This window comes from Borostomias antarcticus, assembly GCF_949987555.1.
Source record: "Borostomias antarcticus genome assembly, contig: scaffold_156, whole genome shotgun sequence".
In the NCBI taxonomy this organism is placed as follows: domain Eukaryota; kingdom Metazoa; phylum Chordata; class Actinopteri; order Stomiiformes; family Stomiidae; genus Borostomias; species Borostomias antarcticus.
Window position 1 is genome coordinate 140,136 of NW_028176739.1, and position 27,947 is coordinate 168,082.

The following is a 27,947-nucleotide window of genomic DNA, read 5'->3' on the forward strand; positions in this document are numbered from 1 at the left end:
ACTCATTGGGCAGATTTTGCTCATCCTGAGGTGGCTGAGCAATTGCCGTCGCGATATGCACCCCGTCCTGATAAAAGAACAGTCTGACAATTTCATGCCCTTGGGCCACTAGGGCCCTAGCAAAATGCAGCGCACTCTGGGGAGCCTGACTGCTGGCCGGAGCTCCGTATACGGCCAATGCAAACTTCATAACAATAACCTTCGATCAAACGGTTCTGTAACAGGTTCATATTAACAGAAAAACCGATGGGTATGGTTCCCTTGCTACGACGCCACATTAATCAGTTCTCCATGATTACGAAGTAGAGAGCATTCCTTATGGAAGTTCCAATACGCCTGCCAATCTCCACTTGACTCCAGTTAGCGTAGCTTCAACACAGCCTCTGTCCATTGCAAACTCCACTTTGCCAAAGTCAGATCCATACGGTCATTGATCACATGGCGGCAAGCTTCCTAAATGACTCCACTGGCAATCGGATAGCCAGCATCCAGCGCCCTGTTATAACAGAGAATTGGACGGTTTTGTTGAAGATAGTCTGCACACTTATCAATGCCCTCCAGTTTTGTCAAACCTCTCTTGCTAGCACTTTACCGGATGCCACTGCCCACCTTGTCAAACTCTCCTCCGAGTATCTGCAGGGACCGTTCTGACACCAAACTTTCGATAGCCTCATAACCATTGTTGTGTAAGTAGTAACCGGCTTTCCACAGATATTCACGTACATGGATAAAGTTCATGATGATAGTTGCTTTAACTACCTTCTTTTTCGTAATCCAAGTAATCAGTTTCCGCTGATGATGGTGCCAATCAATCACAATGACCCACTGCCATTTATGCTCATGCTCTCACCTAAACGCTTCCTCGAAAGCTTCTTCTATCACTGCTTCCGACTATCTTTCTACACTAGCCCACACTCCCTTACTCATGTAGTGATGACAAAATTTAACAACGATGTCGCTCTTCCGATCCATACCCATGACTGATTCTGCCGTTCGAAGATTTGGTTTTACCAATATAAACCGTGGCTACCTATGCCATTCGTTTGCGATCTTTTTCCTCTCCCGGACTGAGCTTGGTTTGCAGCTTTTGCTGACTCTTTTGCGAGTTCTTCCTAATTGCTTCCCTCAACCATCTCTAGCACATTACTAAGCCATTACCACCAAAACATAAGATCTGCAGGTTTTATGTTTACTAAATTCCAACCTTGCACTGCTAGTAAAAAGCCTCAAAGTCTTGAGTCGTATCCGCTACCAGTTTCATAGCCTGTCGTTTCCCAACCATACTTTGGCAACTCTCGCAATGTCGTTTAATAGTTCGATCATAAAAGCGCTCAATCACATCGCTGACAACTTCCCCCATCATGCCATCATAGTACTTGTAAGTATTGAGGTGTAACTAAGCATCCAGCGGAAACACGCTTGATTGCTTCAGCTGGCTGTAACTGCGACGCCTAACTACGACAGAACCAAACAAGCTAGTCAGTTATCGTGAGGTAATTTCTAACGTAATTCCTCTGCTCACCATCGCTACTAGTTACAGACGATTACTGCGGCTCATCATTGGCATGTTTATCCAGATACACTTTGAGGAAAAGGCGCAACACTTCGTTGCCTTCAGTCCGGATATAGCTCTCTATGACGCCATGCTCTTGTTGGAGAGTGAATTCGAGGTGCTGAATGATAGCGTCCAAATGATCACGAGCTGGTGCGAAGAATGAATAATCTATGATATTTGAGTAGGATGCGTTCACAATAAACTGTATTATGTAATTATTGGGTTGACGACGTTTTACCACCATAAAACCATCTCTTTTTCGTTACCTGATATATCGAAACCCTTATGTGTTAGCGGCTGCATTATCGTATTAAAAGAGTCGCACCCAAAACCGATCAGCCAGATTTACGAAACCATAAAAAACCCCGCCAATTGGCGGGGTCAGAGATAAGTATGTTTAGTAATCAGTCGTCATTGGTAGCGCCCAGCAGATGAAGGAGGGCAGTAAACATATTATAAATATCCAGATATAGCGCCACGGTGGCACGAATGTAGTTAGTCTCACCACCGTGGATAATGCGGCTGGTGTCGAACAAGATAAACCCTGACATCAGTAGAACAATCACGGCAGACAACGCCATGCTCGCAGCCGGAACGTTAAAGAACATCAAGGCAATGCCGGCAACCACAGCCACAATCAGGCCGACCATCAGGAAGCCGCCCATGAATGAGAAGTCCTTACGAGTTGTCAGAACATACGCAGACAGGGCAAAGAAAACCACTGAGGTTCCACACAGCGCCTGCATAATCAGAGACTGGCCATTAGCCATCCCTAGATAATGATTCAACATGGGGCCTAAAGCAGCACCTAGCACACCGGTGAAGGCGAACACAGCCACAATACCATTGGCAGAATCGGCAGTTTTATTAACAACAAACAGCAAGCCAAAACCCACCAAGGAGAGAATCAGTGCAGTCATCTGGCTGATTTGCAGAGCCATGGCAATACATGCAGTGGCAGCACTGAACAGCAAAGTCATGCCCAAAAGCATGTAGGTATTGCGAAGAACCTTATTGATTTCAACGCCCGCGCCTAGCCGGGTAGAAGCAGTCGTCATCACTGGTTTGCGGTCCATCTTTGTTATTCCTCTAATGATGTAATACCAATGATTATACCATACCAAGTTGCTGGTGCTATAGTTTTAACGATTTCTGCCATTGTTCACGCTCGAAAGCCATCGGCTATATCTCCAAGTCTTTAGCTTGGAGTGTAGCAAAAGATTACCAATTATCAAGGCGTTGACATAATTCTGATTTCAGGTACTATGCCTCGTCGCGGGGGGATGTCTGAGCGGTTGAAAGCACCGGTCTTGAAAATCGGCGGTGGTTAATAGCCCAGTGTGGTTCAAAAACCTGTCCATACGCCATTTTAGCATGTGCCCTTACGCGGTCTTCAATATAGGTAAAGTCCCACGGAGGGATGGCTGAGCGGTTGAAAGCACTGGTCTTGAAAACCAGCGTAGGCTAACGGCCTACCCAGGGTTCGAATCCCTGTCCCTCCGCCACATATTTATTATTAACCTATTGATAAGTGCTTCTTTTATATCAGCACCCTTTAATCATTCAGAAATGCTAAACCACATAAACACGGGTTTTGGTTTTTTTTGCACAGAATCCTCTAGATACTGAAAAACCCACCCCACTTGATTTTTCCATGAAAAGCTTTGAGTTTGGTCCCCTTGTTACGACGCTCCATCAGTAGTTCTCCATGATTACGAAGTCAAGAGCATGCCTTGTGGAAGTTCCAATACGCCTGCCAATCTACACTTGAATCCAGTAAGCGTGGCTCCAACATCACCTCTGCCACTTGCAAACTACACTTTCCCTTTGCCTCGGTCGGATCCATACGGTATTGATCAAATGGTGGCAAGCCACATCAATAATAACTCAACTGGCAATCGGATAGCCAGCACCTTGTCATAGTAGAGCCTAGAACGTTTTTTTTTGAAGCTAGTATGCACACTTATCAATAACCTCCAGTTTTGTCAGGCCTCTCTTGCTTGCACTTTGCTGAATTCCCTTGGCCACCTTGTCAGAGTCTCCCATAAATATCTTCATGGAAGGTTCTGCCACCCAGCTTTCCATAGCCTCATCCACCTTGTTATGTACGCAGTAACCGGCTTGCCACAGATATTCAAGTACATGAATAAAGTCCATAATGATGGTTACCGTACTCCCTTCTTTTTCATAATCACGGTAATCAGTTTACCCTGATGAGGGGCCAATCAATAACAATACGCCTGCCAATCTCCACTTGAATCCAGTGAGCGTAGCTTCAACACAACCTATGCCCCTTGCACACTCCGCTTGGCCCAAGTTAGATCCATACGGTCATTGATCACATAGAGGCAAGCTACTTCAATGACTCCACTGGCAATCGTATAGCCAGCATCCAGCGCCTTGTCATAGCAGAGCCTAGGACGGTTTTTTTGAAGATAGTATGCACACTTATCAATAGTCTCCCGTTTTGTCAGACCTAACTTGCTCACACTTTACCGGATCCCCAGAGCCACCTTGTCAGACTCTCCCCTGAGTATCTTCAGGGACCGTTCTGGCACCCAACTTTTAATAGTATATCGCTATTGTCGTGTAAGCAGTAGCCGGCTTTCCAGAACTATCACAGTACATTAATAGAGTCAATGATAATGGTTGCCTTAACTCCCTTCTTTTTCATAATCACGGTAATCAGTTTCCGCTGATGATGGTGCCCATCAATAACAATGACACACAGCCGTTTCTGCTCTAGATCTAGCCTGTGCGCTTCCTCGAAAGCTTCTTCTATCACGGCTTACGCCTCTCTTCCTACACTGACCAACACTCTCTTATTTCTGACTGTAAGACGAAATTTAACCACGTTCCGCTCTTCCGATCCATATGTATGACCGATGCTGCCGTTCGATAATTGGATTTTGCCGTATAACCGGTGGCTACCCGTGCCATTAGTTTGCGATCTTTCGTCTCTCGCAGACTGAGCCTAGTTTGCAGCTTCTGCTGACTATTTTACGCGTTCTTCCTAGGTGCTTACCTCAACCATTCTTGGCACATCACCAAGCCCTTACCGTCAAAACTGATTATCTGCAGGTCTTCTGTTTGATTAATCACAACCTTACGCTGTTCGTAAAAAGCCTTAAAGTTTTTAGCCGTATCCGCTACCAGCTACATAACCTGTAGTTTACCAAACATACCTTGGCAACTCTCACGATGTCATGTAATTGTTCGATCATAAGAGCAATCCATAACATCGCTGACAATTTTTCCCCTCATACCATCGGAGTACTTGTAAGTATTGAGGTTTAACTGAGCATCCAGCGGAAACACGCTGAATTGCTTCCGCTGACTGTAACTACGCCGCCTGACCACGACAGAACCAAACAAGCTGGTCAGTTGTCAGGAGGTATTTTTTCTGACGTAATTCCTATGCTCACCGTCGCTACCAGTTACTGACAATTGCTACGACTCATCATTGGCCTGCTTATCCAGATACCCTTGGAGGATAAGGCGCAACACTTCGTTGCCTTCAGTCTGGATATAGCTATCTATGGTGCCATGCACTTGTTGTAGAGTGGATTCAAGATGCTGAATGATAGCGTCAAAATAACCCAGAGCTAGTTAGAAGAATGAATAATCAATGGTATTAGCGCAGGATGCGGTTACAAGAGACGGAGTTATGTAATTATTGGTTTGACAACGTTATATCACCATAAAACCGTCTCTTTTTCGTTACCGCATATATCAAAACTACGATGTTTTAGCGACTGCATTGTTGTATCAAAAGAGCCGCCCCTAATGGTTTTATGGGCGTCAGCCTCACGTTATTCAGCTATATTTAGCTCCAAGTATGTTGTGGCCACCAAGCCAAGGTGACCCAAACTCTTAATCTAGTACTAGAATGGCTGTATCATGATTTTCCTGAATGTCTTTTACCATTTGGACAGTGGGATTCAGGGAAATATCAATTAGGTATGGTTCTTTTGATACGCCAATGAAGCCGCTAAAACAGCAAAGTTTTCGATAAACCCAGTAACTAAAGAGATACGGTTTAAACGTGAGTTCGACGAGATAATCCCTTGCGCTGCATAGCGATTCAGCCCTTTGGTACATATTCATGTTGCAGAAACATGATGCTGCTAGTACTTCATTGTATGCCAAAGGCTAAGAATGAGCCATTTGGTACAGTTAAAAAAACACCACTATGCTTAAAGCCCTTAAAATCCAAGAGATGTAGCCAAAACTGCAACACCTAGCTCACGGTGATTATTGATTTGACGACTTTAAACAACCATAAAACCGTCTCTTGTTCGTTACCGTATATATCGAAAACCATAATATTTTAGCGGTCGCATTTGCGTATCAAAAGAACCACCACTGTATCAATTTTAGTGGTGAAAAGCAGCCATGACCACACTTAAGGAATATAAAGCATACAAGAAGCAACTGGAGGCTCAGATTAAAGAGGTCAAGGCACCGTTAAAACATCTTGACAAGAAGCTGGAAGCTGAACGTCTGGATATGCAGCATGAGAAAAGCAATCATCTTGATGAATACCTCTATAAGACAGAGCCACACTTGGTAGACGTTAAGAACGTTTGGCGTCTCAGCAATTGAAGATTTCAAAAAATCAGCCTCCAAACTCATGAACTCTATTACTGGTTCTCAAAAGAAATGATCGTAAGCTTTTTGTTAAAATGATGGATTAAATAAAGCCAGCAATTACTTGCTGGCTTTATTTTTTACTTCGTAAATAATGCCTGCCAGTCCCTGCCGCTTACCTTTGGTAACTTCAAACTAGGTTCCTTGTGCGTAGCGTGGAAATTCATAGCGCAGATAGTAAACATATTTGTATACAGACAGGTCAAAACTCCTTGCGACAACACCAGCGGCCATAAGAAGAAGGAAAATAGCAGAGAGGAATTTGTACATCCCTATGCCCACAAGAAAGGCCCCTAAAAGTTTCATCCATGAAATGCTTAAAATCTAGTCTAGCATGATGCATGGTTGATTGTACTCTGCAGTGGTGGTACGACTTCTGGGAACTCATACCAATCTAACATTCTAGCTACGCTATGTGCGCTTACAATATGAACATGGTGTGTTCCCTTGCTACGACGCCACATTCATTAGTTCTCCACGATTACGAAGGAGAGAGCACTCCTTATGGAAGTTCCAATACGCCTACAAATCTCCACTTGAATCTAGTAAGCGTAGCTTCAACACAACCTCTGCCACTTGCAAACTCCACTTTGCCAAGTTAGATCCATACGGCCATTGATCAAATAGCGGCAAGCGCTCTCAATGGCTACACTGCAATCGGATAGCAGCATCCTGCGCCTTGTCCTAGCAGAGCTTGGGACAGTTATTTGGAAAGAAAATAGTTTCTACACTTATCAACGTCATACAGTTTTGGAGGACCTCTCTTGTGCACACTTTATCGGATTCCCAGTGCCACCTAGTCAAACTCTCCCCTGAGTACATTCAGGAACCGTTCTGCCACCATGCTTTCAGTAGCCTCATACCCATGTCGTGTAAGCAGTGACCGGTTTTCCACAGATATTCAAATACATGGATTAAATCCATGGTAATGGTTACCTTAACTCCCTTCTTTTTCATAATCCCGGTAATAAGTTTCCGCTGATAATGGAGCCCATCAATAACAATGACCAACTGCCGTTTCTGCTCCTGATCTCTCCTGAGCACTTCCGCGAAAGCTCCTTCTATAACTGCTTACTCCTATCTTTCTACACTGACCAACACTATCTTATTCTTGTCTGGAGTACAGGATCTAACGACGTTGTCGCTCTTCCTATCCATATACATATACATATACATATACATATACATATACATATACATAGGCACAACCAATGATGCCGTTCGAGGATTGGGTTTTGCCGTGTAAACGGTGGCTACCTGTGCCATTAGTTTGCGATCTTTCTTCTCTACCGGACTGAGCCTAGTTTGCAGCTTCTGCTGACTCTTTTGCGCGTTCTTCCGTGTTGCTTCCATCAATCCTTCTAGGCGCATCACCAAGCCATCACCGTCAAAACTCAGGATCTGCATATCTTCTGTTTGCTCAATCACACTCTTGCGCTGTTCATAAAATGGTGTGGTTCTTTTGATACGACAATGCAGCCTCTAAAACATCATGGTTTCGATATATCTGGCAACAAAAAAGAGATGGTTTTATGGTGATATAACGTTGTCAAACCAATCATGGGGTGGTTCTTTTGATACAACAATGCAGACACTAAAACATTAGGGTTTTCGATGTATCCGGTAACAAAAAAGAGACGGTTTTATGGTGATATACGTCGTCAAACCAATAACTACATAACACCGTCTATTGTGAATGCATCCTACACCGATACCATCGATTATTCATTCTTCTCACCAGCTCGTGATCATTTGAACGCTATCATGCAGCACCTTGAATCCACTATCTCACAATAGCATGGCACCATAGAGAGCTATATCTGGACTGAAGGCAACGAAGTGTTGCGCCTTATCCTCCAAGGGTATCTGGATAAACCGGGCAATCATGAGCCGCAGCGAATGTTGGTATCGAGTAGCCTAGGTGGGCAGAGAAATCATGTTAGAAAAAATACCTCCAGACAACTGACCAGCTTGTTTGGTTATGTCGCAGTTACAGCCAGTGAAAGCAATCCAGCGTATTCTAGCTAGATGCTCAGTTAAAGCTCAATACTGCCAAGTCTATGATGGCATGAGGGGAAAAATTGTCAGTGATGTAATGGATCGCTCTTATGATCGAACGATTAAACAACATCGTGAGAGTTACCACGGGATGGTTGGAAAACAACAGGCTATGCAACTGATAGAGAGTACGGCTCAAGACTTTGAGGCTTTTTACAAACAGCGCAAGGTTGGGATTGAGCAAACAGAAGACCTGAAGATCCTCAGTTTTGCCGGTAATGGCCTAGTGATACGGCTTAGAATGGTTGAGAGAAACAACCAAGAATAACGCGCAAAAGAGTCAGCAGAAACTGCAAACCAAGCTCAGTCCGGAAGAGAAGAAAGATTGCAAACGAATGGCACAGGTAGCCACCGTTTATACGGTAAAACCCAATCCTCGAACGGCAAAATCGGTCATGGATATGGATCTGAAGAGCGACAACGTTGTTCAATTACATCCTCCCTCAGGAATAAGAGGGTGTTGCCCAGTGTAGAAAGAGAGACGGAAGCAGTGATAGAAGAAGCTTTCGAGGAAGTGCTCAGGCGAGATCCGGAGCAGAAACGCCAGGGGGGCATTGTGATTGATGGGCGCCCTCATCAGCGGAAACTGATTCGCTGGATTATGAAAAAGAATGGAGTTAAAGCAACCATCATCATGGACTTTATCCATGTACTTGAATATCTGTGGAAAGCCAATCACTGCTTACACTACAAAGATGATGAGGCTATGGAAAGCTGGTTGGCAGAACGGTCCCTGAAGATACTCATGGGGGAGTATGACAAGGTGGTCAAGGGAATCAGGCTAAGTGCTAGCAATAGAAGTATGGCTAACTTGGAGGCCATAGATCAGTGTGTAGACTATCTTCAAAAAAATCGTAACAAGCTCTGCTATGACAAGGAGCTGGATGCTGGCTATCCGATTACCAGTGGAGTCATTGAGGGAGCTTGCCGCCATTTGATCAATGACTGTCTGGATATATCCTAGGCAAAGTGTAGTTTGCAAATGGCATAGGATGTGTTGAAGCTACACCCATTTGATTCAAGTGGAGATTGGCAGGCGTATTGGAACTTCCATAAGGAATGCTCTCGCCTTCATAATCATGGGAAACTAATAAACATGGCGTCGTAGCAAGGAAACCACACCCAATGCCTTTTTGTCCAGTTTTCCCAGAGTACCGACCTCCTTCAGTTACTTTTCCTGTATCATTTTGATCAGCTCTTTATGGTCACTGAACTTGCGATTATCATTCCCAAACATAACCATGCCTTGCTCAACCTCTCCATAACAGAAGATACTTCAACAAAGTAATAATCCTCATGGCCTTCAACAGGCTGCAATAACATCGAAGGCGCTTTTTTAACTAACTTGAGTTCAACTCTTCAGTTTTGGCTACAGCCATTGGATTTTAATAGCTTGAGTCATAGTAGTGTTTTTGGACAAGTACTCAATGGCTCCTTCGCAGCATTTGCCAACCAATAAAGTACTCAAATCACTATTCCCCTATAACATGAATATGTACAAAAAGGCTAAATCCTATGTAGCGCAAGGGATTATCTCGTCGAACCCACGTTAACTAACTCCCTTGCCTCCTTGATATTCATAGGAACCAGCGAGATAAGCAACCGCTTTTGCTGATTGAGAGACTTAATGGTTTCGGCAACATACCATGCCGCATCTCATACCAGACAGCGATTATTCAAGGCCTCTTTAAAGCCAGACAAGTGTTTTTTGATGATTCCATTAAAGCATGGTTTCTCGTTTATATTGCCACTACATGTAGCCGTGAATAGAGAAATACCAGCCTGATTCTATATCATTAACTGCAAGACCTCCTAATTCAAGTCAGGACGGTGATTACGGCTATAGCCAAGGCAGATATGGATGCAAGTCAAGTCATCTGGTTTTTCATCGCTGTTATAATCAACGTACACATGCAGGCTGGTACCGTCCAGATTCAATGCCATGCATGGCAGTTTCAGATGATTGACGACCTTGATGGCAAGGTCCAGATACAATTCGCTGACGTCAGCCTCATACAAGTCATCAAAAGCCCGTACAAAAATCTTATCGTTTCAATGTTCTGGCTGAATGCCTTCTCCAACCAGACGATCAACAGGCTGTTTTCGAAAAAATCTGAAACCATATGCACCGTTTGACAGGTAAAGCCAAGAGCATTAATAATCATACGCGATATTCGACTTTTTTAGAGACCATGAAAGTTTAAAATCCATGACTTACCAATGGTTACATCGTCAATAGTATACGTCAGCGCAACATAATTATGCTTAATCTGGCGGCTAGAGACGTGTAAGTTTGGCATTATTCTAGGTTCACCAGAGTTGCATCATATGGTCGTATTGTCTTTAGCCATTTAAAATCAGGAAATGTTCGACTGTTCTGGAAAGTAAGAAAAGTCGAACATTTCGTAATCATTGCTACAATTACCTGTCCGCTAGTGACATCCTGTGCATCAGAGTCATTGGTTATGCGTGAATCAATATATTCAGCTATCTTTAGCTCCCGAGATGTTGCGACAACCAAGCAAAGGTAATCCAGACTCTTAATCTGGTACTGGAATGGCTGTATCATGATTTCCCTGAATGCCTTTTACCTTTTGAACAGTTGGATTCATGGAAATATCAATTGATGCGGTGAAAAGCAGGTCTCCATTTTTAGCATGTCAGTTCTGGTAGGTAAACGTTCTTTAACTAGATCTGAATGTCTCAGCTTGGAGATGCCTTCATTTTTCTGGAGTATTGATTATGAAAAAGTCGCTTATTCTGTTATCTGTGGTTCTCATGTCTGCAGGAGCGCTGGCTGTCGGGGCACTTCCTCCGAAGTATCAGAATATTAAAGATGTGAAGGCTATGCTTAAGGTTGTTGAAAGTAACGATCTTATGGCTTCAGGACTGCAATTAATAGATCTTGAGGAAGCCGTAGTCTATTTCCGCGATGAATGTCGAGCAGTTTTTCGTCGCGAGAGCATACCGGAAGATCGGGCGCAGATAGTTAGGCCTGCAACACCATTAATGCTGTATCATATTGAATGCGATATGCAAACGCCCTAGCAAACCGCTGTCTAAAAAGTATATTCTGTTCAGGTAATTGGCAATACGTGAAAAAGGATTGACTTGATGAAACTATTATTTGCGGTGCTGGTAACTGCATTTTTTCTTGCTGCCTGCACACCTGAGGTTGGCAGTGCAGCATGGTGTAACGACTTGAAAGCGAAACCAAAAGGGGACTGGACTGCAAACGAGGCTGCAGACTTTGCCAAACACTGTGTATTTAAATAATTTGTATACACGATGTGCGACTTTAATTACTTTCCAGAAAAGTTGGACAGTCCCTTATCTTCAATGGCTACAGATAATACAACCATATAACCAAGCTATGGAAAAAAACTAGAAAAACGCCAAACTTACACGCAAACAAACGTCAGATTAAGCGTAATTACGTTGCGCAAACGAACACTGTTTACGCTGTACCCCTAGGGAAGTCAGGAATTTTAAACTTTAATAGTTTCTAAAAAAGTCTAACATCGCGTTTTGTATGCTATTTTACGCAATGTTCAGCTTTTCTTACTTTCCTTGGGAGCCTAACATTCCATGATTTTCAATGGTGTCAGCCAATACGACCATATGCCCAGACTCTGGAAAACCGCAAATAGCTAACAACTACACGTCGATAGCCACAGATTCAGCATAATTACGTTTCGCTAATGTACGCTATTTACGCTGTAACCCTTGGGAAGTCAGGCATTTTAAACTTTCATGGCCTCTGACAAAGTCAGAACATCGCGTACTATTTTATGGGTATTTAACATATTTACACTAAACTTTTAAAAAATAATCTTTCTGGTATACTATGAGTGTTTTCCATGGAGCTTAAATTAGATACCTCCCCGGCTGACCAACCTGAATACTGCTAACCTTACCAATGCGGATAAGCGCCTGAGAGTCATCAGCTCGGCAATACGTCCGTGGCAGCTTAGCCTAAAGCTGATAGGCTGTGCTTATGCCATAAACCACCACAACGATTGCCTCACTATTATTAAATCCATTTGGTTCGGCTCTTTTGATACGACAATGCAGCCGTTAAAACATCAGGGTTTTCGATATATCCGGTAACGGGGAAAAGACGGTTTTATGGTGATATAACGTCGTCAAACCAATAACTACATCACACCGTCTATTGTGAACGCATCCGGGGCCAATACCACATATTATTCATTCTCCTCACCAGCTTGTGGCCATTGGGCCGCTATCATTCAGCACCTTTAATCCACTCTCCAGCAAGAGCATTGCACCGTAGAGAGCTATCTACAAGCTGAAAGCACCGAAGTATTGCGCCTTCTCCTACAAGGTTATCTGGATAAACAGGCCCATGATGAGCCGCGGTAATCGTGGTAATGGGTAGCGATGGTGGCAAAAAAAATACTTCACGATAACTGACCGGCTTGTTTGGTTCTGTCGTAGTCCGGCGTCGCAGTTACAGCCAGCGTGTCTTCTCTGGATGCTCCGTTTAACCTACATACTGGCAAATGCTATGATGGCATGAGAGGAAAAATTGTAAGTGATGTAATGGATCGCTCTTATGATCTAACGATTAAACGACATTGTGATAGTTACCCAAGTTCGTTGGAAAACAACAGGCTATGCACTTGGTAGCGGATACGCCTCAAAACTTTTAGGCCCTTTACGAACAGCGCAAGGTTGTGATTAAACAAACAGAAGACCTGAAAATCCTCAGTTTTGACGGTAAGGGCCTAGTGATGAGCAGGAATGGTTGAGGGAAGCAACCTAGAAGAGCACGCAAAAGAGTCAGCAGAAGCTGCAAACCAAGCTCGGTCCGGTAGAGAAGAAAAATAGCAAACGAATGGCACTGGTAGCCACCGTTTATACGGTAAAATCCAATGGTGTGGTTCCCTTGCTACGACGCCACATTAATTAGTTCTTCATGATTACAAAGGCGAGAGCATTCCTTATGGAAGTCCAAATACGCCTGCCAATATCCACTTAAATCCAGTGAGCGTAGCTTCAACACAGCCTTCGCCCCTTGCAAACTCCCCCTTACCACGGTTAGATCATAAGGTCATTGATCCAATGGTGGTAAGCTACATCAATGACTCCACTGGCAATCTGATAGCCAGCATCCAACGCCTCGTCATAACAGAGTCTAGGACGTTTTTTTTGAAACTAGTCTGCACACTTATCAATAGCCCCCAGTTTTGTCAGACTTATCTTGCTCACACTTTGCCGGATTACCATAGCCACCTTGCTAGACTCTCCCATGAGTGTCTTGAGGGACCGTTCTGCCACCCAGCTTTCAATAGCCTAATCCCCCTTGTCGTGTAAGCAGTGACCGGCTTTTCATAAATATTCAAGTACTTGGATAAAGGCCATGATGATGGTTGCCTTAACAAATCCATTCTTTTTCATAATCACGGTAATCAGCTTCCGCTGATGATGGTGCCCATCAATGACAATGACCAACTGCCGTTTCTGTTCCTGATCTAGCCTGAGAACTTCCTCGAAAGCTTCTGTTATCACAGTTTTCACCTCTCTTTCTACACTAGCACACACTCTCTTATTTCTGGAGGGAAGACGGAATTTAACAACGTTGTCGCTCTTCAGATACATATCCATGACCGATTCTGCCGTTCTAGGATTTGGTTTTACCGTGTAAACGGTGACTACCTGTGCCACTCGTCCGCGATCTTTCTTCTCCTACGGACTGAGCATGGTTTGCAGCTTCTGCTGACTCTTTTGCGTGCTCTTCCAAGTTGCTTCCGTAAACCATTCCGAGCGCATCACCAAGCCCTTACCGTCAAAACTTAGGATCTGCAGGTCTTCTGGTTGCACAATCACAACCTTGCGCTGTTCGTAAAAAGCCTCAAAGTCTTGAGCTGTATTAGCTACCAGTGCGATAGACTGTCGTTTTCTAACCATACATGGGCAACTCTAACGATGTCGTTTAATCGTTAGATCATAAGAGAGATCCATCGGATTCTGACAATTTTTCCCATCATGGTACCATAGCACTGGTCAGTATTGAGGTTTAATTGACCACCTGATGGAACACGCTGGATTGCTTTAGCTGGCCGTAACTGCGACGCCTGACTACGACAGAACCAAACAAGCTGGTCCGTTGTCTGGAAGTTTTTTCCTGACGTGATTTCTCTGCTCACCATCGCTACCCGTTACCGACGATTACCGCGACTTATCATAGGCCTGCTTATCCAGATAACCTTGTAGGAAAAGGCTCAACACTTCGTTGCCTTCAGTTTGAAGATAGCTCTCTACGGTGCAATGCTCTTGCTGGAGAGTGGATTCAAGGTACTGAATTATAGCGTCCAAATGATCACTAACTGGTTAGGAGAATGCATAATCGATTGTATTGGCACATGATGAGTTCACAAGAGACAGTGTTATGGAGTTATTGGTTGGAAGACAGCATATCACTATAAAAACGTCTCTTTTTCGTTACCGGATATATCGACAACCATGATGTTTTAGCGGCTGCATTGTAGTATCAAAAGAACCGCACCCAAATCCAATTGGTGTGGTTTCCTTGCTACGACGCCACATTCATTAGTTCTCCATGATTACGAAGGCGAGAGCATTCCTTATTGAAGTTCCAATATGCAGGCCAATCTCCACTTGAATCCAGGGAGCGTAGCTTCAACACAGCCTCTGCCCATTGCAAACTCCACTTTGCCCAAGTTAGATACTACGGTCATTGATCAAATGGCGGCAAGCTCACTCAATGACTCCACTGGCACTTGGATAGCCAGCATCTAGCGCCTTGTCATAGCAGAGCCTGAGACGGTTTTTTTGAAGATAGTCTGCATACTTATCAATGACCTCCAGTTTTGTCAGACCTCTATTGCTCGCACTTTCCCGGATTCCCTGAACCACCTTCAGACTCTCCCCTGAGTACCTTCAGGGACCATTCTGTCACCAAGTTTTCAAATAGACTCATCTCCATTGTGGTGTAAGCGGTAACCGGCTTTCTACAGATATTCAAATACTTGGATAAAATCATGATGATGGTTGCCTGAACTACCTTATTTTTTTATAATCCTAGCAATCAGTTTCCGCTACGCCTGCAGCCTCACTTTCTACACTGGCCACACGCTCTTATTCTCGGAGTGAGGACGGAATTTAACAACGTTGTCGCTCTTCCGGTCCATATCCATGACCTATTCTGCCGTTCGAGGATTGAGTTTTGCTGTATAAACTGTGGCTACCTATGCCATTCGTTTGCGATCTTTCTTCTCTCTCGGACTGAGCTTGGTTTGCGCCTTCTACTAACTCTTTTGCGCGTTCTTCCTAGTTAATTCCCTCAACCCTTCTTGCACATCACCACCTATACCGTCAAAACTGAGGATCTGAGGTCTTCTGTTTGCTCAATCCCAACCTTGCGATGTTCGTAAAAAGCCTCAAAGTCTTAAGCCGTATCCGCTACCAGTTGCATAGTCTGTCGTTTTCCAACCATACCTTGGCAACTATCACGATGTTGTTTAATCGTTCAATCATAAGAGCTATCCATCACATCACTGACAATGTTTTTCCTCACGTCATCAGAGTACTTGTCAGTATTGAGGTTTAACTGAAAATCCAGCTTAAACACGCTTGATTGCTTCCGCTGGCTGTAACTGCGACACCTGACTACGACATAACCCAACAATCTGGTAAGTTTCGGGAGGTATTTTTCCTGACGTAATTTCTCTGCTCACCGTTGCTACTCGTTACTGCCGATTACTGTGGCCATCATTGTCCTGCTTATCCAGATACCATTGGCGGAGGAGGCGCAACACTTCGTTACCTTCAGTCCGGATATAGTTATCTATGGTGCCATGCTCTTGGTGGATAGTTGATTCAAGGTGCTGAATGATAACGTCCAAATGATCACGAACTGGAGAGCAGAAGGAATAATCTAGGGTATTGCGTAGGATGCGTTCACAATAGCCGGTGTTATGTAATTATTGGTTTAACGAAGTTATATCACCATAACACCATCCCTTTTTCGTTACCGGATATATCGAAAACCATGATGTGTTAGCGACTGCATTGTCGTATCAAAAGAACCACCCACATATCAATTCAGCAAGCTAACAAGTTCCCAGAAAATGAGCTGAAACTATGGTAGCAAAAGCATATCGATGATCATACCTGCGGTGTTGTCAGTGATGGCCTCGGTACATTAACAGGAGTAGCCGACGCCTAGCACCAACATACAGCATGGTGATATAGGTGGTGATCACGAATCGATACCTCATGAGTTATTTGCACGGTCCAACACCATTATATGGGACGTCAAAAATTCTCTGAAAAGCAGTTACCACAATATTAACCCGAAGCATCTGCCAAGATACCTTACTGAATATTGTTATCGATTCAACAGGCACTTTGAGGTAAAAGCAATGGTATCAAGGCATGGTTATACATGTCTGCGCGAGCTTGCCCTATGCCAGCAAGGCTCCTACTGGTTGGGGCACAATGATAATCAGGTTGATGTATAACCTATTTGGTGCGGCTCTTGTGAGCCGACAATGCAGCCGCTAAAACATCATGGTTTTCGATATATCAGGTAACGAAAAAGAGACGGTTTTATGATGATATAACATCGTCAAACCAATAACTACATAACACCGTCTCTTGTGAACGAATTCCACGCCAATACCATCGATTATTCATTCTTCTCACTGGTTCGTGATCATTTTGACGCTATCATTCAGCACCTTGAATCCACTCTCCAACAAGAGCATGGCACCATAGAGAGCTATATCCACACTGTAGGCAACGAAGTATTGCGCCGTCTCCTCTAAGGCTATCTGGATAAGCAGGACAATGATGAGCCGCAGCAATAGTCGGTAACTGGTAACGACGATGAGCAGAGAAATCACGTCAGGAAAAAACTTCCAGACAACTGACCAGCTTGTTTGGTTCTGTCGTAGTCAGGCGTCGCAGTTACGGCCAGCTAAAGCAATCCAGCGTGTTCCATCAGGTGGTCAATTAAACCTCAATACTGACCAGTGCTATGGTACCATGATGGGAAAAATTGTCAGAATCCGATGGATCTCTCTTATGATCTAACGATTAAACGACATCGTTAGAGTTGCCCATGTATGATTAGAAAACGACAGTCTATCGCACTGGTAGCTAATACAGCTCAAGACTTTGAGGCTTTTTACGAACAGCGCAAGGTTGTGATTGTGCAACCAGAAGACCTGCAAATCCTCCGTTTTGACGGTAAGGCCATAGTGATGCGGCAGGAATGGTTGAGAGAAGCAGCTAGGAAGAGTGCCCATAAGAGTCAACAGAAGCTGCAAACAAGGCTCAGTCCTAGATAGCAGAGGAAAGAAAAGAAAGATCGCAAACGAATGGCACAGGTAGCCAACGTTTATCCGGCAAAACACAATCCTCGAACGGCATAATCGGTCATGGATATGGATCGAAATAGTGACAACGTTGTTAAATTCCGTCCTCCAGCCAAGAATAAGAGAATGTGTCTAGGGTAGATAGAGAGCCTAAGCCGTGATAGAAAAAGCTTTCTAGGAAGCGCTCAGGCAAAATCGTGAACAGAAACGACAGTGGGCAATTGTTATTGATTGGCACCCTCATCAGTGGAAACTGATTACCGGGATTATGAAAAAGAAGGGAGTTAAGGCAGCCATCATCATGGACTTTATCTATGTACTTGAATATCTCTGGAAAGACGATCACTGCTTACACAACAATGGGTATGATGCTATTGCAAGCTAGGTGGCATAACTGTCCCTAAAGATACTCAGGGAAGAGTCTGACAAGGCAGTCCAGAGAATCCGGCAAAGTACGAGCAAGAGAGGTCTGACAAAACTGAAGGCCATTGACAAGTGTGCAGACTATCTTCAAAAAAACCATCACAAGCCCAAGCTCTGCTACGACAAAGCACTGTAGTATGGCTATCCTATTGCCAGTGTAGTCATTGATAGAGCTTGCCGCAATTTGATCAATTACCGTATACATCGCACTTTGGCAAAGTGGAGTTTGCAAGTGGCAGAAGCTGTGTTGAAGCTACGCTCACTTGATTCTAGTGGAGATTGGCAGGCGTATTGGAACTTTCATAAGGAATGCTCTCGCCTTCGTAATTGTGGAAAACTAATGAATTAAGAGCAGCAGCAGGGGAACCACATCCTAACCTATTAACTCATACCATGTCTAAGGCACAGTGGCGAAGTGGCTATCCAGAAATAACGATGTAAGGATAGAGCACACTTTTCAAACAACATGCAGATAGCACGAGACTTATGGACACAGGCCCAAGGTCATGCAGCACATTGTATTCTCAAACAACCTCCTGATGTAGAATTACCACCTGTCAATTTATACCGGAATAAGCAATGCCCATGACTCTCAACAATGATGGTTATCTGGCCAATCTTGACGGCTGGAATACAGATGTAGCCAATCAACTGGCGACCCTCGAGGGTATTGTTCTGACTGAGGCCCACTGGGAAGTCATCCATGCACTCAGAGCTTTCTATCAACAGTATGAACTGGCACCCAGCCAACGCCCATTTGTTAAGCATATTGCAAATACCATGGGAAAAGGCAAAGGCAATAGCATCTACCTTATGACGCTCTTTTCTGAAAGCCCTGCTAAGGTTGCAGCACGGATTGCTGGACTGCCAAGACCCACCAACTGCTTCTGAACCTGATAAACAATAGGGAGGTTCAGCCGAGAAATAAAAACAATACATAATCAGGAACCTGTACAGATATACATCCAGAAACTCAGCAGGATACTCCTTGTTGAAGACAGTTATTACATCCACGCACTCATCAATATGACCATTACAGACTCAATAACTATCAGGTATTCCATATTGACTGTGGTGAATCTGCCATAGAAAAAGCGAATGACCTAGAGCCTCAACTGATGCTTTTGGATGTGATGATCTAGGAATGGATGGGACGGCTGTCATGAAAAAGCTGAAAGCACTACCTAACTACAGCGCCCTTCCTTATTTTTGCCTGACCTCCATGGTTCACAGTTCCGATTTTGTTGAATTTGAGCAGCTTGGCATTGCCGGCGTTATTGCCAAGCCGTTTGAGTCAACTTAACTGGCCCACATGACCTAATCCCTCTGGACTCTGTACTATCAGCATCACAACGATCTCTATATAACCAGTTTACCAGCCTGCAGGAAGATTATCTGGAGAACCCACACAACAGTATTGAGTTACTTAACCAGCATCTGAATAGACTGAGTCAAGAAAACAGCTATTCGTCAGATCAGCTGGATGAGCTTGAAGTACTGGTGCATAACCTCTGTGGCCTAGTAAAAAGCTATGGCTTTTCAGACATCTCCAGTTCTGCTCAAGTACTTACAAATTTCCTGAAAACTATCGAACTCAAACAGCAAGAAACTATGATTACAGAACGTGGCGCCCATCGCATTACAGCATTACAGCATTACAGCATTACAGCATTACAGCATTACAGCATTACAGCATTACAGCATTACAGCATTACAGCATTACAGCATTACAGCATTACAGCATTACAGCATTACAGCATTACAGCATTACAGCATTACAGCATTACAGCATTACAGCATTACAGCATTACAGCATTACAGCATTACAGCATTACAGCATTACAGCATTACAGCATTACAGCATTACAGCATTACAGCATTACAGCATTACAGCATTACAGCATTACAGCATTACAGCATTACAGCATTACAGCATTACAGCATTACAGCATTACAGCATTACAGCATTACAGCATTACAGCATTACAGCATTACAGCATTAATTATTGGTCTTATTACCATTATTGAAAAAGCCTGCGAAGACTCTAAATCATCAGAACGGCTGAAAGGCAGTATCAGCTTCCACTGAAAAAATAATGAACCAAGTTAACAACTCTGGCTACTTTATCTCTCTAGTGGTGTGGTTCCCTTGCTATAACGCCAAATTCATTAGTTCTACATGATTACGAAGGCGAGAGCATTCCTTATGGAAGTTCCAATACGCCTGCCAATCTCCACTTAAATCCAGTAAGCGTAGCTTCAACACAGCCTATGCCACTTGCAAACTCCACTTTGCCAGGTTATAGCCATACGGTCATTGATCACATGGTGGCAAGCTCCCCCAATGACTCCACTGGCAATCGGATAGCCAGTATCCAGCGCCTTGTCATAGCTGAGCTTGGGACGTTTTTTTAAAGATAGTCTGCACACTTATCAATGGCCTCAAGTTTTGTCAGACCTAACTTGCTCCCACTTTACCGGATTCCCATGGTCACCTTGTAGACTCTCCCACGAGTATCTTCATGTACCGTTCTACCACCCAGCTTTCAATAGCCTCACCCTCCTTGTTGTGTAAGCATTGACAGGCTTGCCTCAGATATTCAAGTACATAGATAAAGTCCATGATGATGGCTGCCTTAATTCCCTTCTTTTTCATAATCTAGGTGACCAGTTTCAGCTGATTATAGTGCCCATAAATAACAATGACCAACTGCCGTTTCTGCTCCGTATCTCGCTTGAGCACTTCCTCGAAAACTTCTTGTATAACGGCTCCAGCCTCTATTCTACACTCTATTATTCTTGTAGGGAGAACGGAATTTAACAACGTTCTTGCTCTTCTGATACATATCCATGACCTATTATGCCGTTCGAGGATTGGGTTTTACCGTATAAACCGGCGGCTACCTCCGCCATACATTTGCGATCTTTCTTTTCTTTTCTCTGCTATCTAGGACTGGGCCTAGTTTGCAGCTTCTGCTGACTCTTTTGCGCGTTCTTCCTAGTTGCTTACCTCAATCATTCCTAGAGCATCACTAGGCCCTTACCGTCAAAACAGAAGATCTGAAAGTCTTCTGTTTTCTCAACCACAACCTTGTGCTGTTCGTAACAAGCTCCCAAGTCTTGAGCCGTATCCGCTACCAGTTGCATAGCTGTCATTTTCCAACCATACCTTGGAACCTATTACGATGTCGTTTAATTATAAAAGCATTCCATCACATCGGTGACAATTTTTTTCTTCATGCCATCAGAGTACTTGTCAGTATTGAGGTTTAACTGAGCATCCAGAGGAAACACGAAAGATTGCTTCAGCTGGCTGTAACTGCGACGCCTGACTACGACAAAACCAAACAAGCTGGTCAGTTGTCTGTAGATATTTTTCCTAACGTAATTTCTCTGCTCACCGTCGCTACCAGTTACCGACGATTGCTGCGTATCATCATTGGCCTGCTTATCCAGATACCCTTGGAGAAGAAGGTGCAACACTTCGTTGCCTTCAATCCGGATATAGCTATCTATGGTGCTATGCTCTTGTTGGAGAGTGGATTCAAAGTGCTGAATGATAGCGTCCAAATTATCACGAGCTATTGAGAAGAATGAATAATCGATGGTATTGGCACAAGATGCGTTCACAAAAGACGTAGTTATGTAATTAACGTAAGTTCGACGCGATAATCCCTTGCGCTACATAGACTTCAACCTTTTTATACATATTCATGTTACAGAAATAGAGTTATCTGAGTACTTTATGGGCTGGCAAAGACTCCGAAGGAGCCATTGGGCACTTCTCAAAAACATCATTATTCCTCAAGCCCTTAAAATCCAAGGCCTGTAGCCAAAATTGAAGCATCAAACTCTCGTTAGTTATTGATTTTACGACATTATACCACCATAAAACCAGCTCTTTTTCGTTACCGGATATATCGAAAACCATGATGTTTTAGCGGCTGCATTGTCGTATCAAAGAACCACACCAATTGGAATGTCCATAAGTAATGCTCTCGCCTTCATAATCATGGAGAACTAATGAATATGGCGTCGTAACAAGGTAACCACACCCACAGTATTTGTTGCTTCAACAGTTTGAAAACCCTGCCAATCCACGTATTCACAAAGAGACAACCGGGCCGGAAATCTGGAATGCCATTAATGCCAATATCACTATTTTTATTGTAATCGTTAGTACTGGTAGTACAATTTCCGGTGTATCCCGTTACATCAAGAAAATTCATGGCACTAAAATTACATCAGTTACTGCCGAGCCAAATGCTTCTCCAGTTATCAGTCAGACTATGGCGGGTGCAGAAGTAAAGCCTGCACCTCAAAAGAGTAATGGAATTGGTGCAGGCTTTATCTCAGTTAACCTGGACCTCAAGCTTGTGGATCAGGTTGAGCAAGTGCCTAATGAGGACGCTGAATACTACACACCGTTTAATGCGTGAAGAGGGAATTCTTGCAGGTATTTCTGGTGGTGCTCCGGTCAGTGCTGCACTGAAAGTTGCGTAACAGCCTGAGAATAAAGGCAAGGACATTGTTGCTATCTTGCCGTACTCTGGCGAGAGGTACCTTTCAATAGCACTGTTTGAAGGAGTTTTCTCTGAGAACGAGGGCATTTAGAAGTACCCGGTAGGTATACTACAACGGCAGATTTTTTTCACTTTGCGCTTTCTTATTCACATAAGAAATTCAGTATAAATCAATGTTCTATTAATGGAAGCTAGTAGGTTGCCGATAAGCCTGTGGACAACAACTATGTAATGTGAGAATCTGAATATTGTTGTATTAATTGAGGTAATTAAACCCTGTCTACGCAAGTATTTGCGTGTAAACAAGTGAAAAATCAGAGTTTTTCCATGCAAAAAAGGACTTTATACATCGGTAACCTAGCTTATACCGCAGTTGAGGAAGATCTTGAACAGGCTTTTGAATCATTTGGTGTAATTGAAGATATTAAATTAATGAGAGATCGTGATACTGATCGTTCCAGAGGCTTTGCATTTATTACTTTTGAAAAAGAGTCTGAAGCGGAAGCCGGTAGGTCAATGGATGGAAAGGAAGTTGCTGGTCGCTCAATTAGAGTGAATGAGGCTCGTCAGAAGCAATCTGCCGGAAGATTACAAAAGTCTTTAAACAGTTTTAATCAATAACTGTTTAACGAGAACTACCGTGTATTTGTGCACAGGTACTTAGCTGGGTAATGTTACCAACTAGATAGTGTTAACAGAATTTTTTGAACTTTAAAATTGGAAAGTTAATTGGTGTGGTTCCCTTGCTACGACGCCACATTATTAATTCTCCATGATTACAAAGGCGAAAGCATTCCTTATGGAAGTTCCAATACACCTGCCAATCTCCACTGGAATCCAGTGAGCGTAGCTTCAACACAGTCTCTGCCCATTACAAACTCCACTTTGCCACGGTTAGATCCATACGGTCATTGATCAAATGGCGGCGAGCTCCATCCATGACTACGCTGGCAATCGGATAGCCAGCATACAGCGCCTTGTCATAGCAGAGCCTAGGACGGTTTTTTTGAAGATAGTCTACACACTTATCAATAGCCTACAGTTTTGGAGGACATCTCTTGCTCGCACTTTACTGGATTCCCATGGCCACCTTGTCAAACTCTCCACTGAGTATTTTCATAGACCGTTACGCCACCAGCTTTCAATAGCATCATCCACCTTGTCGCGTAAGCAATGACCGGCTTTCCATAGATATTCAAGTTCATAGATAAAGTCCATAATGATGGTTTACTTAATTCCCTCCTTTTTCGTAATCTACGTAATCAGTTTCCGCAGATGATGGTGCCCATCAATAACAATGACCAACTGCCATTTCTACTCCTGATCTAGCCTGAGCGCTTCCTCTAAAGCTTCTTCTATCACGGCTTCCTCCTCTCTTTCTACACTGGCCCACACTCTCTTATTCCTTACTGGAGGACCTAATGTAACAACATTGTCGCTCTTCCAATCCATATACATGACCGATTCCACCGTTAAGGAATTTAGTTTTACCGTATAACCGGTGGCTACCTATGCCATTCGTTTGCGATCTTTCTTCTATCTTGGACTGAGCCTGATTTGCAGCTTCTGCTGACTCTTTTGCATGTTATTACTGGTTGCTTCCCTCAACCATTCCAGTAGCATCTCTAGGCCATTACCGTCAAACCTGAAGTCTTCTGTTTGCTAAATACAAACCTTGCACTGTTCGTAAAAAGCCTCAAAGTCTTCAGCCGTATCCGCTACTAGTTGCATAGTTGTCGTTTTCCAACAATACTTTGGCAACTCCCACTATGTCGTTTAATCGTTCGATCATAAGAGCGATCCATTACATCATTGACAATTTTTTCCCTCATGCCATTGCTGTACTTATCAGTATTGAGGTTTAACTGAGCATCCAGCGAAAACTCGTTTGATTGCTTCTGCTGGCTATAACTGTGACACCTGACTACGACAGAACCAAACAAACTGGACAGTTATCTGGAGGTATTTTTTGTGACGTGATTTTCTGCTCACCGTAGCTACTTGTTACCAACGAGTGCGGCGGCTCATCGTTAGCCTGTTTATCCAGATACCTTGTATAATAAGGCGCAACACTGAGGTGCCTTCAGTCCTGATATAACTCTCTATGATGCCATGCTCTTGTTGGATAGTGATTAAAGGTGCTAAATGATAGAGTCCAAATGATCACGAGCTGATGAGAATAATTAATAATCTCAGGTATTGGCGCAGGATGCGTTCCCAATAGACGTGGTTATGTAGTTATTAGTTTGACTCCGTTATATCACCATAAAACCGTCTCTTTCTCGTTACCAATATATCGTAAACCATGATATCCTAACGGCTGCATTGTTGTATCAAAAGAGCCGCCACCGTTAATTATGCTAAATCTAGCGGCTCTCGACGTGTAAGTTTGGCGTTATTCTCGTTTACCAAGAGTTTGGTCTTATTGGCTGAAGCCCGTGAAAATCATGTAATATTCGACTTTTCTGTAAAGTAAGAAAAGTCGAACATCGTGTATCAATATAAAAAAGGCCACCTGCCGGTGGTCTTAATCAATTACCAAGAATAGTACAGACACTCATTCATTGTTTAGCAGAATATTAACCTTCCCTCTTTCTTTCAAACTGGCAAGATATTCAGCAAAAATAACCCAACCATTGCTGTTAGCAATGAACTGCCGCAGACCTCTTAACTGTTCAGTATTTTCGTCCATCGCACCAAGATAGATGCCTGAAAGTGCAACCACGGCGTAATCGCCATTAGGCAAAATAGCTGTATCATAGGATACATTCTTACCAGGATGAGGCATTTTGAAAGCTTTCTGAAGTAATTGCGCAGGAACATTAGCCATATTCCTGTTGGTTTCTAAGCTTTCTACAACCTCTAGCTGCTGCTCATCAGCAAGTACTTTCAGCGAAAACCCTGCTTGGAGTTTGGCAATCAACTCTTCAGAACTGGCGACCAGATGTTCAGCGGCACTGTTATCTTTCAATGTTGCGACAATAGCGTCTTTCACGTCAACCAGTGGCATCAACTCAGGCTTCTTGTGTTCTTTAACCATGAGAACCAGAGCTTGTTCAGGTGTTATCTCAATCAGTTCACTATTTGCACCAAAATTCAGCACATCATTGCTGAATGCTGCCGCAGGTATACGGCTATCTAAGGCAATACCATAATCACCACCATCACGGCCAAAGGGCTCACTGGTATTTATAGTTAGACCAAATTGCTCTGCAGGCTGGACAAGATCAGAAGCTTCAAAGCTTATATCCGCTAACTCCCTCGACTGCTCAAGAAACATGGAATCAACTTCATCCTGTTTGAGCGCTGTTTCAATCTCAAAGCGCATCTCATTAAGTGATGGAACCTCAGGTTCATCCCGTGAAATGACTTTGAGAATCTGCACACCAGAAGCAGTCTCAATCGGCGCAGAGACTTCTCCAACGCTAAGTTCAGAAACCGTGTTATCAAACACACCTCCAAAGAAACCAAGATCCACAGTACCAGAGTCGCCACCTTTTTCTGCAATCATAGGATCATCAGAATAAGACGTGGCCAAGTCAGAGAAACTGATGATCCCAGACTTAAGCTTGGCAATCACCTCACCGGCTCTAGACCTCGCTTCTTCAAGCGTCCGCTCTTCACCTGTCCGGATTAAAATGACAGAAACCTTCGTATTATTACCAGCCTGCTGTTTCAACTGTTCAACACGATACTGGTACTCTGCTTCAATATCTTCAGCGGTTACACTTCTATTTTTAGCAATATGCTCTTTGCTCAAGATAACATAGTCCACAACAACCTGTTCTGATGTCATAAACTGACTTGAGTTAGCTTCATAATAAGACTTGATCTCATCTTCAGTTGGAACAATCGCATTACGAACCACATCAGCCGACAATACAACCCAAGCCAGATCCCTAGTCTGCCCTTCTAGGCTCTGCAGACGCTTAAACTCCTGTTCGGTAACAAACTCAGTATTGGCAATACCTGAACGCAACTGAAGCAGCAAAGTTTCTTCACGGAGAGCATCTCTAAACTGCAAAGGACTCATACCATAGCTTCGAACTACCATCTGAAAACGATCTTTATCGAAACGTCCATTTTGCTGGAACTGCGACATAGAAAGAATCAGCCTATCGACCTGTGACTGACCAATATCCATGTTCTGATCTTCTGCACTCTGAAGCATCAACTGACGATCAACCAAGGCATCCAGAACAGAGCTTTGCAGTAACTGATCATCCAGCATGGACGGATCAAACTGCCCGCCAATCTGTTGAATCAACACTCTTCTCTGCTGATCAACACCATGAGCTAACTCCTCCCGTGTTATATCCTTACCATTCACTGACGCCACTTTGAGATTGTTTGGATTGGGCGCAAGTGTTTCCAGTCCAGTAATAGCCATCATAAAAGCAATGATGGCAACGACAACAAATGTCACCCAACTCTTCGCTTTGTCCCTCATCGATTGCAGCATATAAACCTCAGATACCATGGCCGCTGAGTCAGCAAAGTAACCCACTTATTCTTCACCCACAGTTGTGGCTACTATGCTTAAAAAAAACGCACCATCGGATGCGCTTTCTCGTAACCAAGCAGACAACTCTCATGAAACATTTCATGGAAAACCATGCCTGTCCAACTGATGAAATAAAACCGATAGAAAGCTTTGAGGAGAGTGCCTTATCAGTTCACCGCATCCTTAAGAGCCTTACCAGCCTTAAAGCTTGGAATTCTTGCTGCAGCGATTTCAATAGGCTCGCCAGTCTGTGGGTTGCGGCCAGTACGAGCAGCACGCTCTTTCACAGAAAATGTGCCAAAACCTACCAGAACAACCTGCTCACCATCTTTCAGTGCACCAGTGACAGAGTTAATCACGGCGTCCAGGGCTCGACCAGCGGCAGCCTTAGAAATGTCTGCAGATGCAGCGATAGCATCAATAAGCTCGGACTTGTTCACTCTATTCCCCTTCTAAGTAGGATGCGATTTCAATCATTAACAGAGGATAGACACAGAAAGCGTGCTGGCAACTGAGTAATTTGCCGGTCTTCTATCATCTACCCAATCTGGTGCGACCGCTATGCTGCTGCATTTTCAAGTGAAAAACAAGCACCACACAGGCACCTCGTGCTTTATAGCCTGCCACCCAGCCAATTTAATCTCTGACCACTGAAAATAATCGCCAGAACTCATCTTGTCCGATGGAAACCAACCCGTATCAATCGCAAAAAGCTAGCGATACCACGAGGCAGTATGAGGTCTGATAATCTGCCGTCAAGCAAATTATAAAACTATATTCATGAAGCCTGCGGCGGTATACCAGCAGCCCAAAGATAACAAATAAGCGATATTTATCTTAAGTAGAAAGGCCATTCAAGCTGGGACAGC

At 43.7% G+C, this 27,947-nt stretch overlaps 1 protein-coding gene across 1 annotated transcript; it reads right to left on the reverse strand.

Moving 5' to 3' along the window:
- Positions 1-6,022: 6,022 nt before the first annotated feature.
- LOC311328170 (periplasmic chaperone PpiD-like) lies at positions 6,023-27,054 on the reverse strand (the record flags this gene model as incomplete). Its single annotated transcript, XM_084462182.1, has 2 exons — positions 6,023-6,102; positions 25,350-27,054. The coding sequence occupies 2 exons, from the start codon at positions 27,052-27,054 to the stop codon at positions 6,023-6,025; spliced, it is 1,785 nt and encodes a 594-aa protein (XP_084318308.1).
- Between the last annotated feature and the right edge of the window lie 893 nt (positions 27,055-27,947).